Below are 21,282 nucleotides of genomic sequence, written 5' to 3'. Positions count from 1 at the left end.
GCCAACAATTGATTGGAATTCAGCTTATTTGTAAGGAGGAAAATCTCACTGTGGTGAATTTTAGCAGTTCAACTATATAATGCATGTACTGGGCACAGCCTAGCAGTTATTTCCACTCCTCCTCTATAGTAGAGTCTGTACAGATATTAATATGATAATATATTCCACTTGATGTACAAAAACACTCATTCTTCGTCTCACATACACACACCCTAACAATAATGTAAAGTTGTTGCATGATACAAATGTTAGAAACTGACTTCTTGACATATTAACTGCTCCTATAGACCTAACCAGAAATATTACTAGAGTATCAAATGACATAAATGAGAAACATATAAGACACACAACATACAGGATAGAATCTAACTTCTGCCATTTTGTCTAGGCCTATTCATACTGAAGAAATTAGAAAGCTTGAAACATGGAAATGTGAAATGTATGGCACACTGCAACATAATATTTTGCACAGCAGGTCTATCTCATTTCACTAAATCTCACATATGACAGGAAAAAAAAAAAATGTGTGGCTTCAACACTATTAAGAGTACTGCACTGGTCTTGCTGCAGAAATCCTGAAAGTCATTGTACAGCCAGTGTTAAAGCATGCAAATAATGGAGGGGGGGGGGGGGTTGAAATTAACTGGCATTGGAGGAAAGAAAGATTCTCACCTGAAGAGAAACTTGAATGATAAGTAACTGACTTGTCAGTGCTCTTTATTAAGAACATGGAAAAAAGAGTAACAGAAATCTACTTCAAAAGCATTCATTGCTGACAGTTGGTAGACAATTTGCCTGACTGACAATGCATCAGAGAAAGACAAGAAAAACAAAGATATGTTCAAAACAAAAAATACTCCAAACAAATATCACTATCTCTGACACATACTGCATGAAGTTGATGAACTGTTTAATTCACTCAAAAATAAGTAAATTCACATTGACTTTGTAAACATTGCATATTAAGTATTCAGGCAATGATCAATTCACTAAACTATGCAGAAATAGTAGCAACTGACCAGTGTAAATAACCAAATAGCACTGCCTATCCAAGCCTTAATGTTTTCAATCAAACCAGACTTTAAACATGAAATTTGTGGAATTCTCATGATATAAAGCTTTCAAGAAGGATCAACATTAGTCATAATCACTGTATGCAAAGAAAATAGGTGATTATGTCATGGTTGTCCAACTTTCCCACCAATAAACATGACATACCGTATTGAATTTCATTACTCCCTATTAATATTATCTGTAATAAGGAAAGGGGCTTCTCTTTAACATAAACAGCACAGTGCAGGGGCGGATCCAGGAATTCTGTAAAAGGGGGGGGCGTGACTATTATTTCTGGTGCCACTTCCGGGTTTCATTTCATTTTTTTCTTTTTATTTCTTTTGTTTTTAACGAAGAATAAAGGGGGGGGGGCGTGCGCCGGTTGCGCCCCCCTCTGGATCCGCCACTGCAGTATCACATATCATTGTGGCCTACCACATACAAAAAATGATTTCCCCTTGGATTGCATCGCAAAGCAATTAGTGCATGAAACCAGTTTATGTCTTTTTAGAATGACTCGCCCAATAACGTTAATAAATAGTGTGCTTTGCCTTGGGTTACTGCTCAAAAATTAATAATAATGATGGTAACATGATAAGTGTTTCCTGATAGTGCTTGCTATCAGCAAATACGGAAAGAAACCCCATGCTGATGATTAGCCAATGTATTTGCAAGCTTCGTGATAAACTATCACCATTCGTGGGCAAGGTAAACTTGGTGTATATTACGAAATCAGAGAAACACAATCTCGTAAAGCACTCGCACAACTCATTTTCTTTTTATGTGTGTTGAGTCATACTCAGGATCTGATCTAGGTGAATATAATGCCACAGCTATTACAATAAAGTTGATCCATGTTTCCCTCCTGGGTTCAGCTTCCTGATGTAAAAGTGGGATATTCTGCAGTGTGGGACATTTCACACTCTCTGGCAATGCGATATACCATGAAAAATAAAACTAGGGAAACATGATCACTATGATGATTGTACGCATGAATTTACACCTTATCTTGGGAAACACATCAACAGTCAGTGAAATTAGGAATATTCATATTCACCTCACTGGATTGAGCATGATAATTTCCCCCATCACTGTGCAGAGAAACCCTTTTGTAACTACATCCCAAGGACTGCTGATTTTTCATCGCTTCAACATAATCCTCTTCATAAATGCATACATTATGAACAAAGAAAAACACAAGCATAAAGATAGTGGAACTAATGAGCAATAGCACGTGTGTGTACCGTATAGTTCAGAAATAACACAAACTTAATTGTGATATACAATGAAAGGGAAGAGTAATGACAGGTTAAAACTATTCAAAGGGATCGTACAGTTTTGGTTGAGACCTAATTTCAGGTTTCTAACATTTTCTGGTGAGATAATGAGAAACCTTTTATGAAATATGAAAGAGCATGTAATTCCATGAGAAATTCAACATTTATTTGATGAAAATTGGTTTTGAAATGGCTGAGATATTCAGAACAAAGCGATTCTAATAAGTGTGGGACCCACACTTTATTATGATCCCTTTGTTTTACTTTGTTTTTGGATGTTTCAGTATTTCAAAACCTAATTTTCATCAAATAAACTTTGAATTCCTCTTAAAATGGTATGTTCTGTATTATTTCATAAGTGTTTTCTTGGTATCTTGCAAAAAGTTAAAAGCCCTATTCTCATCTCAACCAATACTGTACCATCCCTTTAAGCTCTTTGGCTCACATGTACAAACATAATATGCCAATTCAGGGAGTGTAAGTTGTAGATCCCAATTTGGGGAGTTGCAGAGGTACAACTATGAATTCAGCCACTCTACTCCAATCTACTAGATACAGATCATATTCACATTGAGCACTGTTACTGCAATGCCACTTAACCTGCAGCCCAGAACTTGTTGGATACAGCTCAATGCATTTCACATGCATGCCTGGCAGTTACTTGTGAATTCACAGTACACTTGCTCAATGTGTACTTACATATAAATATGTATACACGCACACACATCTATAAAGCTGGACAGCATGGGTAGCATAAGAGTGAATGGGTATCATGAAGTGAGTTTGTGTATTTATGTTATGTTTGTTTTATGCTGATGCAGGTAAAAGAGCAGGAAAACATCAGGAAATGAAGCTTTGTTGTATCTAATCTGATGGCATAAATCCTTCTTTGTTTTAAAATCATGGAAGATGTCCTAAAATGAACAGAAGCTTGCTCCAACTCAGATTGCTATGACAGGGTCATCATGCCATATTCATGTCAACATGCATAGAACAATGGGACCGATGATATCACCTTGTTAAAAGTGGTACTTTTTTTTACCCGTGATTGTAATAATGGGGTTTCCCCTGTCCATGTCCGGAGAGATTGCCACTGGCAGTTAAGTAACAAACCACATTTACAGCTGAATCTTTTCCTTCAGCCACTGGCTGATGCTCTCTCCATCTCTCGCCAGCCACTTGGCCTTGAGGCGAATGTTTTCAAGGGATTGCTGCACGGTCCTCTCAGCAGCTGGGGCGGGGTGGTTCTTGAAAAACTCCTCCACTTCAGATGCCCGTGCCTCAGTCGCAAACCCCTCTGTACATGACTGGAGAAAGAGAGAGGAAGGATTGTAGATTGAAGACTGAAAACAGGAATCTTGATATCAAACTGAAATTTTAGCATTTTCATATGACCTTTGACCTGGTCAAGGTGAATTTGATTCAAGTTCAAACTTAGCAGAAACTGGAAATGTTGCTATGGCAGCTGGGTATTTCACGCGAGTTTTGACTGTTGACCTTTAATAAAAATGAATGATGATAGTAATAGTTGCCACTTGTATAGCATACAGGTCAACCTTTTGGTGCTCATGGTGCTTCAAAAAATGAAAAAGATTGACATAATGTACATAGACATCATAACCCTAAATTTTTGAGAGAATCATTGTCTGGCAGTGCATGCATATCATTGTACTAAGTTTCATGAATACCACAAGCAATTTCTGAGATATGGGGGAGAGTGACATTTCAGCATTTTCACTTGACCTTTGACCTCTGGACTCTTACTCCCTGGTCAAAACTTTCCCTAGAGAATCCCTACTTGGTAATACATGCATACACTAGGTTTCATAAAAATATGTACCTGCAGGCACTGCAGAGATATGGAGGAAAAAAAAGTGAAATTCTATGAATATGACCTTTGACCCACAGTTTATAATGTCCAAAGAATCAATTATGGACTGACGTACACACAGAAGGAAGGATGGAAGGATGGACGGACCAATCGACCACCCCAAAACATGCCTCCAGTGACACTTCACAGCGAAGGCATTAAAAAAAAAAAGAGACTCTCCATACATCCAGGAACAGTTGTAGAAAAGCAATTCAAGAGACTAGACATGAAAACAACTCACAGGGCAAAAGAAAATATTTATGTTATCTTCCTATTAAAGACAATTCAAATTGAATTTCCAAGTGAAGCTAGCATGTAATTGAACTACAATGTACATGTACTAAAGCCCTCTTGAAACCCATGCTTTACTGAAATGGTCTGTTTGCACTGTTCATTATGCAAAGGACTCAATGCATGAAGTGGGTGAATGTGGACAATCGGCTATTTTAGTGGGTATTGTACTTTCAAAACTGCATGGCAGTTTCATAGTAAGTGTGACTAAGTTCTTAATAGTGACATCACATGTTTTACTTTCCTTTTCTTCTTTGTTTGAAGAAGAATCTACCAAAACAGGAAAAATATTCTCAAAAAACAGCAATGTGTCACGGGGTCCAAAGTCAACAAACAAGAGACATAGAGGAAACTACCACATCATTGTTTGTGCATTTACACATTTATTTGTGTACAAATGTACTTTATACTTGAAAATAATTTTCTTGATGTTACCTGTTCCTGGCAAAGCTGCAATATTCGACATTATCATCTATATTGGACGTTTTAGCCTGCGCATTAAAAATGGACATTCTTGTCCGCTCGATTTTCACCATGTAATATGAGTGTATTGAACGAAATGCATACTAGGCCAATGTGTTGATTCCCCATAGGCTACTTGCTGTTTATGGCCGCATGCAACAATTCGCCATATTTTGTCTCGTCTCCTGTGAGAGTGTTTGCCGAGTGCGTGATTGCTTGCAACTGTACTATTCAAAGCTCATGAACTCTAATTGTTAAAATGTGCACACATCTTGCAACATACACCAAATACAGTGCGAGTCGCTCCTCTTTTAGTGCAGACTCAACTTCATAAGTCTAGTTGAAGTACGTATGTATGGTACTTTTTTATGTTTTATGACTTCTCTAGATAATGATTATAGATAATGATTTCATTATTATACAGCTGTATATTGGCACTCGTTAAAACCAACATACATAGAATATTCCCTGATATCCCACTCGTACACACTGTAGTCATCCAATATAATATTACAGTATTTTGTGACCATTCTCCATGGGGAAAAAAGGCACGATATTAGCAGGGGCTAATTTGCTCTCACCTGGACCAGACGTGAGAGGAGGAATCCACCGGAATACCTCTCATGAAGCTCACTCCATTTCTCCTGAAGGAATGCCCAGGCCTGTTCCCTGCCTTGTTTCGTTCCCGTCACACCGCTGATCACAAATACGGTGTCCTGCGAGCGAACATGCTCCTGCAAAAATGGAAAAGGAATATGAATTCCGAGAAAGGTAACTACGGAATTCTTTAATGCAATGGGCAACCCACTAAAAAGCGTTACCCTTCTCATGCAATAATTTTTCATGCACTCTTGAGTAAGATGAATTTTGAGTGTTTTGATTCCGTGGAATCAAGACATTACAAAGTGGTACATAGAAAATTCAATATGTCATGTTCTGGTCGTGTATAGGGCATAAAAATTAAAAATTACCTCTTTAAGCTTAAGTTACAGAGCTCTGAAAAATAAGTCTTTGCTGGGATACAATGAACTTTATCCTCTCATATCATTTAATTCACAATAGGTTAAATAATCTTCATCATCAAAATAAATGAATGAATAAATGAATAAACTAGAGAAGCACTCTGAGAGCGCAGACCTCCGCCAAGCATGCAAATTATTTTCACCACTGATCTTGTTCTTCCATGGAGATATCAGTGATTTCCACCTATACGAAGTTATAGCATTGTGTGCTGAAAGTCGCCTGATTTCCCAATTAAGAAGCCTTTGTTACGTCATAAACCCTCAGCTGCACGGCGCGCCTCACCCCAGCAGAAACTAGAGCACGCACTTTAGTGCACGCAGGCAAACCTCAAATACGTGCAGCCTGAACTCCCAAGTTCATTGACCCTACCTGCCAAAATATCAAAAATCCTTCATAAATTCCCAAAAAATTCTCGGATCACTACCAAAAATTAATCGTTTGTTACTTGTGTCATTCTCAACCTTTCCTGCAAGTTTCATCCCAATCCGTTAACTACTTTATGAGTTATTTTGAACACGGACAAACTAACTAACTAGCAAACTAACTAACTAACTAACGAACGAACGAACAAACAAACCAATGGTAACGAACACATAACCTCCTCCCTTGGTGGAGGTAATAATAAATAAAAGTGTTTTTTTTTCTAATATCCCTGGATATTACTAGCTGATGTCATAGATTAAAACAGATTATTTCAAATTTGATCTTGACTACCTTGGGAGTCAACCTTTAACACTCTTTGCTCAAAGGATATTGTTCTCTATTTCTGTCTATTATTGGTAAGTAACATTGTTGTCTGACTTACCAGTAAACCTTGTTCAAAAATTTTATGACACAACATTAGTTTGGTGATATTTGACCATGGATGTTTCAACCTTGTCAATGTGGGCAATTGGTAATTTATATCCACCCCTCTTACCTAATGATACCAACAATGGATATTCCAAATGATTGGAGAAATTGCTAGACATATTTTCAACCAATCAGTGACCTCTGACCTTTACCCTTAACTTTTACCACTAAATTGTTCAATGGAAATAATTTTGAATTTATGTCTTCCCTATCCACAATAATATCAAAATCATAGCTGGTCATTCTTGAATCAAGTCATGAAAGGAAATGGTTTGAGGGACACATTTCAAGCTGCTACATTTGATTTGGACCATCTGAACATACACCTACATTGTTTTAACCCATTCAAAGGGTTAAGGAAATATCATTTCATTTACACTCTTCCATCAAACACAATCATTACAATTTTTACTGACTATCACAGATTTTGAGCAAAAAAGTCATAAAGATACATGGTTCAGCCAACTTTACTCTGACTTTTGAAGGAATTTTCCCCCCTCAAAATCATATTGGTCCTTTAAACCTGCATCAGGTAAAAAGAAAATTCATCTTGCCTTTTTTTTTTTCCCCGGTTAAATCACGAAAACAAGATTTATCACATAGATGGATGAACAGATGGACGAATGGACAACCATGTCATAGCCACCACAGAAACCAGCTCAGGAGACTAAAAGCAATGTGGTTTGGGAGGGAATGTACAGGGTAAATCATTGACAAAAAGAAACAAGCTTTTCCACACAGTCATGAAATATCAAACATTCTTTTCTTGATTATTCCTATTCTTTTCTCTTTTGTTAGTGAGCTTCTAATTTACTGGTCCATTACATCTATTGATACAATGTATAATGTTAACCTTTCTTTTTTTTTTTTTCTTTCTTCTCAATTTCTGGGCCATTACTTCCATTGATCAGATGTTTACCCTTACTTTTCTTTTTTTTTATATTATTATGATCATTTTTCAATTTTCCAGGTCATTAAATCCATCAAAATAATGCTCTGAGTCAACAAAATAATGCACTCTCTGCCTGAAACTATATCACAAAAATGAAATGTTTGGGCATACACAAGTACACAAAATGTTTTTTTTTTATATTAAAGGTTACACAAGGATACTTGTTTTCATCAGTCCAGGAAGCATTCAAGTTCAATTTTCATTCATCAGCACATGATTGGGAAAATCACCAATAAGGAATGAGCTCTCTTGTCTTTCATGCCATACAGCTAACTCTATTGTCTTCTTTTATTATCATTCAAATCAAAGCCCCCCCCCTTTTATTAAAACTGAATTAGAGTGGTATTCTAAGTGCCCAAATTGTGTGCTGATGTAGATGATAATCTCTTTTCTTTGTCCCTACTGCTATTCTTTATCCATCACTCCTTCATTCTCACCATATTTTGATTACATTGGGCTAGTTTTTGGTGTAGTTTTTTGTGTGTGTGTGTGTGTGGGGGGGGGGGAGGGTGAAGAATAGAGAACATTAGAAATTACCAATCAGGCTATTCCTCGAAAAAATATTCAAATTAACTGAAAAAAAAACTAAATAATTGATTGACAAGTTTCCATATTATTTTCATTTTGTACAGCTATTAAGCGAGATAAACAGAACAGTTGTGCAAATCTTAATCTTTATAAATGACTCCTTTCATGTAAATGTCTTACATTATCTTTTGTTCAATCTTGTTCAATTTTCTCATCTTTCCTACCCATTGTGCAATTCTCTTGTTACCTTTCTTCTCCTCTTACATCTTTCATCCCCTGCTATCCTCTCTATGTCATTCATTGTGTTTTTTTGGTTCTCCTACCACCATCTCTTCCATGTTTTTTTAAATTTTTTATTTTTAGTGTAACCCTTCTCTTAATTATTTCATTATATTACATACATCTACCAGTTTACATATCTATCATAGGGTTTTATCCTGTGATATGGACACTTTTTTATGTGTCCCCTTGAAGACACCATACAGCTTTTTGACGGCTAATATCAACTCATCGAACTGCATCTTCCCTGCAAGTGCAACTGACTGTACAGCTATAGTGAATCAGCCTAAGTCCACAGAGCCTTATCCCACTGCATAACAATCTTGGCACACTGCCATGTATGTCTAGCGCTTTTGTCATAACCATAAAAGGTCACAGGGCAAGACAGGGGGCAAAACAGAGGGCATGTGGCAAGCGCTGGAAGCTGCCAATTTCAGAGCATGGGAGTCAGCGTATACATATATAACAGAGCTACCAAGTCTCACGCATTGTGAGTGAGACTCAAGCATTTAGGGTCTGTCTCACGATCTCACGCATGACACTCATTTTTCTCGCGCATCGGAAGCAAAGCTTAAAGGATTAAAGTGAGAGTTGCAATTGAAGGCATATTTCCCTTTTGTCTTTCAAAATAAGTAAAAAATAGTCACCAGTTTGAAAGCTCCCTACCGTGGGAGGGCGGACACCCACCTCCCTTCGCTCAGTCGCTTCTCTCCCTCGCTCACACACATGCACGCGCGCCGAGATGTGCTGAGTCATGGAAATCTCACTCATAAACATTTTTTGAACTTGGCATCTATGATATAATGAAGACCCCAGCTGTAGCATGGGGTTTTATTGAGCAGGGAAAATGTGGGCTCAGTTTGGGTGTATCGTTTGATAATCCCCATTACTGTAAAAGTGGATGGATATTTTTGCGAGACTAATTTTTCGCGATTGGCCAGGTAAGAAGAGTTTCGTATGTTTTTAATTCCACGGAATCAAGACATCAGCTACTGGAACATATGGCACGCAAAAATATTCGCTTGTTTTTATTTTCGCGCTATAGCTTCTGGTTGCGCGAAAATTTCCACTCTTGCAGTATGCATTGTGTTCAACTTCACTGATCTTTAGATAAGTGTGCACCCAGCAAGACTCAGAGAATCTTGATTCATGGCCGATGGGTGTTACATTCATGGTTCTCAATATACCTTGGTGGGCAGGGCATGAAGACTGATTCAATTCTAGATAACTTTGATTCTACTATCCATGTGTTTCCTGTGCTACAGGGTCTCAATACTGATACTGATCTTGTGCACAGTAATACTGCCTCAACCTACCACTGACTATACTGTCACAGCTGGTGAGAGCGTGTGATTGCTTGTTGGTCCATTGTGACTCCTTGAATACAGAACTCAGACAAAGTAAGCACAAAACACCGTAATTCCGGAAATTATAAGCTTTATTTCCGGTCTTTCAATTTAGATACAAATAAGGTGGTGGTACAAGAAACAAAACAACACACAGACACGTCACATACGCCCATGCACACAGATCAGTCAATGCTTATCATGACACCTCAAATCTCACTCTAACGACGTAATGCTTGAACGCCGGCTTCATATCAATCTCCTAACTATTCATAGCATAGAGAAAACTTAACAAATACTTCGCAATATGGCCATGAATATTGCCTAAACTTTACTCCGGTTACAGATATGGTTTTGCATAAGCTTCTTTAATTAAACTCAACACTTGCAATAACTCGTCAGTTTATACTACCTGTGCGCACAGTTTACAATTAGGGTTTGATTATTAACAGTCCAAAGTGTTTCTTTCGGGATAAACAAAACCTGGTATTGTCATGCTGAAGTTGTCTCCGTGATCGTCGGAAGTCGAACGCGAAACAGTTCGCTTCGAAGACGGAGTGCAAGACCTCGTCGAAGGGCCGGTTTCCAACTGGACGTTTAGTACACGGCGGGTTCCTTCCTTGTCCGAAGTGGCCCGAACACATTGTCACGAGCTGGGGTTATCTTTGCACGGCGTGTACGGGTTGTCTACGTACACCCGAATGACCCAAGTTAACGCCATAGTTTGGTGACTAAAAACTGCCGGTATCCGACCTCATATCGCCTGCTCAAGCCTTTTCCAGCAGACCCTGCAGTCTAACTGCTGCCCCTGCAACTGCTGCATAGCCACTGAGGTTACTTCTATGAAGCCAGTATGACATGTGGTTGTATTGCCCCTATGTATTAAATCAACTAACATTGTTCTATGCAAACACCTGTAGCTTCCCCTGCACAGTGCTGCTCCACACTGGCAGCCAGACACTGTATGATTTCAGCAATGTATTGTTGCTAGGCCAGATTTCTATACAAAGGAATGTTCTGTCCAAGTGTTCATAACTCCCTTTTGTCTGTCGATCGGTAGTAGCCCAGATTCTTGAGTAGGGCGTAACAATAGCAATAGGAAAATGAGGGGAGAAATGACTTGTAACATATACAATGTAATTGTGCCAGCCTATCCAATCAATGAGCGACATTTACATGCACATAACAAAAGATGCATCAATAATGGGAAAAAAGGAACTATCAGACTTTAATTCAGAAAAGCCCCAGAATCCCATCAATTTTGTGTATTGTGAGGCAATCATAAATCTAGCTTGAATAAAGGAGGGGGGGGGGTGATATTATGATTACAACTGGCATGCTATTGAAAAAAACATCAATAGCTACATGCACCAAGCAACCATTGTACACTGCCTTTACACTTCTGACCCCTTTGGCCCTCCTATATTCCAAATACAAAAATCCGAGTACAGTACAGTATACTGTATAGCGATATCAAACCCCATTGAAACTGAAGCCCCCAGGGTTAACTTATAAATGCAGGTATGCAGGCAGGTACTCAACAAAGGGAGTTTTGTCTTATTTGATCATGAAACAGAAGCCAATATCCTAGATGTCTACAATACACACTATAGGCATACCCCCAAGTAACTATACACAGCCCAGTCGCCGCTGTACATACGTAGCGCGACAGGGCTGTACCAACGAAGCTCCAAACACGAAGAGGGTCCAACGATTGCATGCGATCGGATTGAATTTTGATACTTAAGATCATTTTTTTGTCACTTCAAACTCATCTGACGAACAAAATGATAATGAGACTTCATATCTATGCTATGAATATTGAAATTTAGATTTAATAACTTACCTAAAATGATGGTTATATGCAGCATGTGTGAACGGTTCACGAACGGTACATCGTCTTTCACGCCAGGCCGGCCATTTCCAATATCCGGGAGGTCACATGATCTGAATGCCCTTTCAAAAGGTCGCGCTGTCGACCGTGCTGCTACACCAACACTCGAGCAGCGCATCGCACGCACGCAAAAGATTTCCGCAGAGATCAAGGCGCCATTTTGAATTCTGCAACGATGAACCCTGACGGTGTTAGGGAATCCGCCAGAAAGTATCATTTTTTGGTTCCGCGGACTTATCACGAGGGCTCTCAATGGACTTACGAACCTTCTGTAATACAAGCATGCACTAAGGTGAGTAACGTTTGGTAACGTGTACATTGTTTATAAAGAACGTATGAATTTTCATAAGTTTTGTAGTTGTGTTGTGGTTCCCCACTTTGTAGGTGCCCGCTCGTTGGTCAGACGCTGTATTCGCGTAGCGTATTAACAGCGTCTGGTCGGGCTAACCCCCAAGCAGCTTCATATTCAGAAATGCTGCACTCGAGCAAAACAGAAAAAAAAAAAGAGTTAAACTTGTTTTCTTGGAATAATATTTCAGTAAAAGATCAACAATAACAAAGGAAAAGGCATACCTGGTATTATGTGATATATGGTACAAATCTATAGGCTGACATTACATGTACACAACAGTTGCTCAGTACACCTCAAAACAAAATGATGCACTGGCCATTCTACTCGTACATGAAATATTGACTTCAAACTTGGCTGTCAAAAGTTATAATAAAGTCTTGACAAATTGGGGAATAATGTAAAATGCTGATATTAAATTGTTTCTGGTCAACTTTCTGGTCTAAACTTAATAAAGTAAATATGAAAACATGCACAGGCTATAAAGTGCGCAGAGCTACAGCTGTACCAAGTCTCACGCATTGTGAGTGAGACTCAAGCATTTAGGGTCTGTCTCAAGATCTCTCACATGGCACAGAGTTGCAATTGAAGGCATATTTCCCTTTCGTCTTTCAAAATAAGTAAAAAATAGTCGCTTACAATGTAAGTATGCACCAGCTTGCACCTATTTCCTCACCTTCCCTCACTCAAGCACATGCGCGCGTGCCAAGATGCTGAGTCATGAAAATCTCACTCATGAAAATTTTTGGAACTTAGAATCTATGAGTGCGGTAGGTTTCCATTTTGATTTGTATGATTATGGAAAAAAAAAGTTAATGAAATGTAATTGATTAAATGCAATGGTGTGTGTACCGGTACACAAAACTGTGAGACCCATAACACATGTGCAAGACCAGTAGATACTAACTGTGTAAGTTTGCTCCAACCTAAAAGTAGTCCTGAAGCTGATTAATACCCCTGCTCTGCAGTAATTGGCACTTCAGATTATTAAACAATCACAAGATACAGGCATATCACCTTTAAATCAGATACAGGTTGCAGCTTTCTCACAGTATGTTTCTATGCAAAGATCAAATGTTTATGTATTTGAAGTACTACATTAGTATGGTACTTGTAGCTGATAACATACATTGAAACTATGCACTTAAAGGGTGTGTACAGTTCTGGTCAAGATGAGGATTTAGCTTTTAATGTTTTGCGAGATATTCAGAAACCACTCTATGAGATGTCAAAGAGCATGCAGTTCTAAAGGGTATCAAAAGTTTATTCGATGAAATGATTCGATTTGAAATGGCTGAGATATCCAAAAACTAGGTGAAACAAAGAGATCGTAATAAAGTTGTGGCATGTCACCTTTTATTACACGTATTAGCACTTTTGGGGATATCTCGGTCATTTGAAAACCAATTTTCATCAAATAAACGTTGAATCCTTCCTAAAATTACATGCTCTTTCATATTTCATAAGAGGCTTTTCATTATCTCACTTAGGAATGTTCAAAACATGAATCCCCACCTCAACCAGTACTGTACAGTCCCTTTAAATTCAGATCTCTGCAAGAAGATTATGAGGGAATATCTGCTCACAATTTTTGCAACATGGTCATCTACTATACCATGAACTTTTTATTATAAGAACAACCCACTAAAATAAACACACATGAACCATACCAGCATGTCTGCTTTAAAGGGACAGTAATGCCTACAAACAATGTTGACTGAAAGGTGGCCAGATGTGGCTTGCAATGGAAATCTTTGTAACTTTTTGGCAAATGTGCACAACTGGGAGTGGTTCTACAGGATGCAGCAAACTCACCTAATTGCAAACATTTTTGTCTTTTTGGCCAATTTCATGTGGAATGTAAAATGATTAGGATATAAAGGAAATTGTCTCTTAGATCTTAACCTATGACTGAAGGAAAGAAATTCTCCTTAGTTTTGAAAAGGACAGGAATTTACAAAAATAGGCCTATTGATATGTAGTTCAATTTTCAAAGGGAAATTCAATTGCAGTTAAAAGTTATGCTGAACAGAAGGAGTAAAACAGTGACAGTCTTTCTTATCAGACTAACTTTTAACTGGACTGAAATTCCTCTTTTAACTACATCTGATCTCTTCACTGGAAAAGATCTGATAGCAGGATCTAATATCCGTCTCTGATGATCTTCATCTTTCAAACTGGGAAATCACTAGGAAAAAACATCAGTATAGTATTACACTTTCCAGAAAAGGATGCATTGTTTTCAGAATTAAGAGAAACACACCCTGAATGGACATCAATTTTATTTTAAGTCTAATGACCAAGGGGGCAAAAAACGGACTTGAAGTTATCTTGGGATAATATTTGTCTGGTCACATTCTGTATGCACAAACTATGGGCACATTTGGATAAATGATTACTGAGAATGAAACAGGGACATTGTGTGAGTGTGTGCATGTGGAAGTAAGGCAGTGCTACAACCTTGAATAACAAGAGGCCTTTAACATGAACGCTTTCAAACCATGACACCAAGTGTTTAACCTGTTGAGGACGGGTTGATTTTGCTTCAACACGCATTTCCCACAGACACTTGCCCGAATATACTCGGGACTCGTCCACACGGGCTAAGGGCCTTCTTCACATTTAAATGTACAGTAACTGTTGTATCTTTTAAAGGACAAGTCCACTTTCATGTACATGTGGATTGAGTGAATGCAGCAATATTAGTAGAATACATTCAGTGAAAGTTTGGGGAAAATTGGACAATCCTTTCCAAAGTTATGAATTAAAAAAAATATCTGTGAAGTAACTGCTGGATGAGAATACTACTACAGTGTATGATGTCACAAGCGTAGAATGATATTCAAGGAAAATATTTGAAATAAGTGCATATTTCTCGACTTGTCAGTGACATATATGTTAACCTTATTAAGCCGGGGGGGGGGGGGGGGGGGGGGGCACATTGTGGCCCCCCCCCCCAACCATATTTCGTAGCCACTCCCGATTTCAACCAAATTTGGAGACTTTTCCTAAAATCTTATTGCGCACATTTTGATGTATGATTAAGCTATGTCCGATATTGCTGGTTGGCATGGCAACCGTAAACTGACAACCATGTTTGTCAGATTTTGCATGATTTTCTGTTCCAATTATAGTTTACAATATGTGACCGTGCACCTCAAAACGAACATACAGTCGCGCACACTGATTTTGCGTGAGGACTGAAAAATAAGTGAAATGGGTCAACCTAGCTGAACTTGACTTTTTCATATTTTCTGAAAGAGCGGGTCTTCTTTTACATTATGCTAAAATTTGGTATCATAAAACGGGCAGGAAAGTATGTTGTTTTAGCAGTTTATCTTGAACATTTTTGGTAGAATAGTGTGAACAGGTGTGTCTTTAGAATCCCTTTTTCATTTCTGAAAAACCTTGTCCACACTCTTCACTTTCAACTCTAATAACTTTTGAAAGGATAGTGCTACTGTTTTGAAAGTTGGCATTAATTATGGACAGAATGTGTTAATGAGGCATGCTTCATTTCAGTTTAATCTGATAAACACTTCATTGTTGTTACTCTGGTAGTTTACTTCCTGTTTTTTGTCCCATTCATCGCACAACCAGCACGGTTTGGTAAAGATTAAGCGCTTGAATAGACACTGTACTTCAGAGCCTCTTTTCTCAGTTCACACTTTTCCTGAGTTTGTGCTTTCTTTCCAATATTTAGATAGGTTAGGAGAGTCCATTTGATTTGAGTTATACATCATTTCAAAGCTTAAAGTCAGCTCTTTCAGAATATGGTCTTAACTAAAAATTCATATCTGGCGACTTTTTGTTTGTTTTGAGTTGCAGGGTCACATATGATAATGGATGAAATGGGAGTTTTCTTGGCTGTAATTTGCTGAAGGACCAAAAGGTGAAGTAATTATAATGGTTGTGAATTACCCTGAAATGGTCTTCTTATTATTTCCTTTATTTTTCATATGACATAGGTCAAAAAAATGTCGAATTTTATCTACTGTTCATTTTCTTTATATCGTTCCATGCATGTGATATCACAAGCTGTAGTAGTTTTCTCATCCAGCAGTGACTGCACAGAAACTTCTTAAAAATTCATAACTTTTGAACGGATTGTCTAATTTCCCCCAAACTTTCTCTGATTATGGAATGTGTTCTACTATTTTTGAATTGCTGCATTCCCTCAATCCCAGGGTGAACTTGTCCTTTAACCCATTGAGGACGAGTGTACTGGGGCAGGCGTCTGTGGGTAATGCGTGTTGTAGCATAATCAAACTTTCCTCAACGAGTTAAAACATCAACTTTGACCCTTACAAATGCATTGCCAGATGGTTTGGGATCATTTTCACATGATCAGCAAGGTCACATTCCATCTGGTCATAACATTTTATAGCAGTCACAACAACCATTTTCCAGGAACAAAATAAAAGAAAACGGGTCCAATCACTCACATTTGGCTTTCAAAGTTACTTGAACCATCTGGCTGACAAGTCATGTACAAATTCATGAGGAAGTGGCTATATACCTCCTTGGTTTCATGATTCATGATTTGATATTAGAGATATTCACAACCAAAACAATCTATGATACTATAGCTATATTTTACACATTAAAGGTTCCTCTTCCTCAAAGATCTTGCTCATAATATGTATGTATAACAATCATTTAATATGCAATGTGTAGGCACAAAGTTGAAACTGACTAAATGTACACTATGTGCATGTATGATAGTATTCTTTTCTATTTAGACCTTATGCTATCTTTAGCTGCCTGGCATTAAGGTTGACAAAGATATCACACTGCTTTAAGATGTGTAGGAACAAACTTTTTGAGATCATCTTTGCCAAACAATATTACAGTACTCTCCGCTTAATGAGGTACAGATCAGACCGAGCTGTGTGTGTGATGCATCTACTTAGTGATTAGCATGTGGTGGTGCAGGCTATCCTTGGTTGCTGGCAATGACAATATGAACTTGGAACAAATACTGTAGTTTTGTTGAAACATAAGTGAGTCTAAAATCTTTTTTTTTTTTAAATCAAACTTCAAGCTCTTGGCCCATTTTAATTTCCTGTTTTAATACATGACATGGTATTTCAATGCCAAAACTGCATATCATGTAGTGTACTGGTACTTGTACCATGGAGCTACTAACAGTAGCTCCATGCTTGTACCATCTGTGCGTTACAAATCTTGGCTCACCACCGTTGCACTTTGTAAGCAATATTCTCATACATATATGCCAATTGTCAAAGGTCTTTGGTTTAAGGCCAAAGTCAGTTAAACTTACATGTTGTCTTAACACAGGCACTGAGTAATTTGCTACTAAGTGTCTCTTTCACAATTTCCCCACATGAAGATTAGTAGAATGATGATACAGTGTAATACTTACAACAGGGTCTTCTTTTTCAACAGTAGCTTCTTCAGCGCTGCCACTGTCCTACCGGAGGGCCCTGCCATTATACTATTGCCCTATAGTCACCAGGTACCCATTCATACCCTAGTTTGCAGGAACCTTGTTGGTCGTAAAAGAGTCTGCACAAAAAGGCTACATGCACCACCGAAAGAGTCCCATAGGATATGTACTGTAGCTGCTCCCCATACCCCAGGGTTGAGAGGGACATGATGGGTGAAAACATCTTCTCTGAGGATGTAAGCGCTGGACTGGATTCGGACTGGGATACTTGGATATTCTGACTGAGAGTCAGAAATCTTATCCACTAGGCCTATGTCACAGTGCTCCCTTGCATGCATGCTTTGAAGTGACTTTTGCACATCCACTGTCCGCTTCTTTATGCATCATTTATCGCTACAACAAAATCTGCAAAATCTCACTTTTGGATGAAGCAATCTAATGGCCTGGCATGTGGAAGACATGTCACAAAAGCACTAGCAGTAGATTCTTCTTTAACCCGTTGAAGATGGGCTGATTTTCTTTTTATACGCATTTCCCTTCAGACACCTTCCCAAGTTTACTCAGGACTTGTCTTCAACGGTTTGAATAATACTATGTAGATCCAATATCGATAGGCCAAATTTCCAGCCCATCACATATGGGAAGTAAAAGTTGGAGTCTTGAAAATGAATCCCTGGGTCAAAGTCAGATCCACTTCACTGCAGTTGTGACACTATAAACATTGATAAACACCAGTGTATACGATTTGACGGGAAGCATTATTTTTGCTCCTATCAAAAATCCATGCCTCTTAATACACAACGGAATCCATAAAGCGCCATCAGCACAATAATCCATGGGCATAGTGTGAAAGAATTTCCCAGCGCTGTTCAAAAGACATTTGCGATCATAAGGTGATTTTCTGCCCACTGATTAAATTAATTTTATAACAGATACTGCACAAACTCAAAAAAAAGAAGAAAAAAATATCTAAAACTCAGCATCAATGCATGTCTGTATTATGCTCCTTGCTGTAGGCAAATTTTTCAGGCTCACAACATGCAAACTGCTAAAAAATCATACAAATATCATCCACTGTACAATCCACAAGAAGTTCTTGCCCTCTTCCGATCGTGATCACAATTACACGGTGAATCATCCAACATGACGCATTTATGTCTTCGTACCGTCACGCATGCAATTCTTACTTGTACCGAAGCAAAGACTTCCTGATAACAGTGATAGTTAAATGCAGCATCTAGCGAAGTGCACATGTGCACATAGTGCGCATGTGCACGAATTGCACAATATGTATAAACAACATTTATCATTGAACAAGTAAGACAGGAAAAGCAATGAGAAGAATGAAAGTGCAGGTGTGGACTGTTTGGACACTTTAATCACCAGAATCATACATGTTCATAGCAGTTATGACAAATTGTCATTTCAGTGTTGTACCTGACAGTAATACAGCACATATATATCAAACCCATCAAAAGTTTCCATCACAAGGGTATTTATTTTTGTTTGTGTCTGTCTCTTACCCATAATTGCTGGTTTGGACTTTCAGTGAATTAATAAAATATCAACTGACTGTGCAATACATACCTCACAACAGAAAAGAAAGAAAAGAAGAAGGAGGTTGGTTCCTTGACAGCAGTAGAAAAAACATACTGCCAGATTTCTGACACCATAAGAAGGAATTATTCTGTTTTAGATATGCCCCAAGCTTTCCATGATCTGGCTATTCTGTTAGTACATGGTTGCAGTGGCAGATCCCGGGGGGCACACTGGGCACACGCCCCCTCTTTTTTTTTTTAACAAAAGAAATAAAAATAAAAATTGAGGGGGGCAATGCCCCCCACCCCCTTTCATTTTGTAAAGGAGCCTCCCCTTTACGGAATTCCTGGATCCGTTCCTGTGGTTGTAAGTGGATAATGTACTAGATGAATGCAAATACTTGTTACAAAAACCCCATGAAAAGATACATACCACAAATGTCACATTTTACATTCGGTAAAAAAATATATTTTTTAATGTGTCTTTTACACACAGACAAAGTTTAAAATTAATGTACAAAGAGAAAGAAATATTGAAAATAGAGTTTTCAGAACCGAGTGTGTCAGTCTGTAGAACAAACTTCATACAAAAGGATTCACAAAAATTTATGTATAAAAAAATAAGGGAAAATGGAACAAAAACCAACAAACCAACGAGTACTTGTGGTTTTTCTTAAACTTGCAAAACTATGAAATTGTGTCCTGAATGAGTGTAGGTAGTACTAGCAGTAAGAAAGGCCTACTTGAAAGTAAATGGATGACTTAAGAGAGCAGTGGTTACGTTATTGCAAAATGAAAGTACAGAAAGCTTGAAGAAACAATGAGTTTCTATAATAATTGTGGTGATTACAGAAAACAAGCATATTTGCAGGATAAAATTGATGAGGGAGAGGTCGCCATTAATCCCATGTGTACGTAGTCCTTGCTGAGACTATTGTTTGAAAATAAGGAGACTTAAGAGGTGATCTAAGGGTGAAGGAGGGCAGCGATATAGGTAGAGCGCATAGAAAGCACACAACAACAGTCGAAAGGCAGTGGGAAGTGAAAGTTGAGGTTGTGCTAGTGGAGATTGGAGAATAGGAGACAGGGACAGTTATAAACCGATTCTGAGAGGCGCTTTGTGTATTATCGGCATGAGCAGCGCCATTACTGCGGTGTTCACGCATACCCCCCCCCCACTCCCCTCCCTACATTAGCAAATGATGCACGCGCACAGAATGAAAAACTGATGCATGGTTGTTTTAGCCAATAGGCGTCTCGTACTGAGTGCGCGAACGCTTGCTTAACGTGCGAACCTTTGTAACAAGTGCGCGTACTCCTGCTACAAGTGCGCGATAAACATGTTTGCCCGGGGGGGGGGGGTGGGGGGGGGGGGTAGGTGGGGACACCGCAGTTAGAGCTAATGGCTGTGCCCAGTTACCACAAATTGTCTGCTACCCTCAACGAACCGGAATCGGTCTATGAGAGGACAAAGATGAACCAGACAAGGGTGGGGGGGGGGGGGGGGGGGTGGGAATGGTTGGAAAATCATAGAGACACATTCTTGTGTTAAGAAAAGAGAAATAAATTGAAATTACAAACAGCATACTCAATCAGGAAATGAAGTAAGTGAAAATGATGCCAGTAAGCAAAGACAAACCAGGAAATGAGAATATCACCCCCCCTTTCACCCCCCCCCAAAAAAAGAAGAAAGAAGGAAGAGGGTGACAAAGAAAGACCTCTGTTGAAAAGAACTGATGGAGAGAACAAGGATAGAAGAGGACATCAGTCTGTGGAAGGAGGAATGTGGGAGAGTAGACAATAAAGTGAAAAAAAGCGTAGTCTTGAAGTGTAAGGGGAGAACTGAAAAATCAGTTTTAGTTAACATGTGTACAGTTGTGATGTGATCCTTAACAAATATGGGAAAGTATAGGTAGGTGAAAGGATGTAGCATGCGGTATAAACCCAGGGTGTTGTTGTGCACGAGATTTTGGTGTTATGTAGCACAACTTCATTATCTTAATGGTACATAGTATGCTATGGCTTCGCTTTGCGATTGAAGATTTAGCGAAGATGAATTCCACATCCGCTGCAAACTCATATGTACAATGTAAGTGACTGACGAGTCAATGCAGGACAGGTTGGCACAGCTGCAGCGATTACATGGGAAAATTGGTTA

General features: G+C 38.6%; 1 protein-coding gene across 1 annotated transcript in view; it reads right to left on the bottom strand.

Moving 5' to 3' along the window:
* Positions 1-3,123: 3,123 nt before the first annotated feature.
* LOC140245102 (puromycin-sensitive aminopeptidase-like) overlaps positions 3,124-21,282 on the bottom strand; it is a 70,314-nt gene continuing 52,155 nt past the window's right edge. Inside the window, exons 18-19 of the mRNA XM_072324699.1 lie at positions 5,535-5,687; positions 3,124-3,637 (exon numbers count right to left, since the gene is read on the bottom strand). Of these exons, the coding sequence (XP_072180800.1) occupies positions 3,449-3,637; positions 5,535-5,687 (342 nt within the window). The 3' untranslated portion in view covers positions 3,124-3,448. The remainder of the gene's footprint in view (positions 3,638-5,534; positions 5,688-21,282) is intronic.

The sequence above is a fragment of the Diadema setosum genome, chromosome 22, assembly GCF_964275005.1.
Source record: "Diadema setosum chromosome 22, eeDiaSeto1, whole genome shotgun sequence".
Taxonomy (NCBI): domain Eukaryota; kingdom Metazoa; phylum Echinodermata; class Echinoidea; order Diadematoida; family Diadematidae; genus Diadema; species Diadema setosum.
Note: the sequence above shows the minus strand (reverse complement) of the source record. Positions and strands in the feature narration are given on the sequence as shown.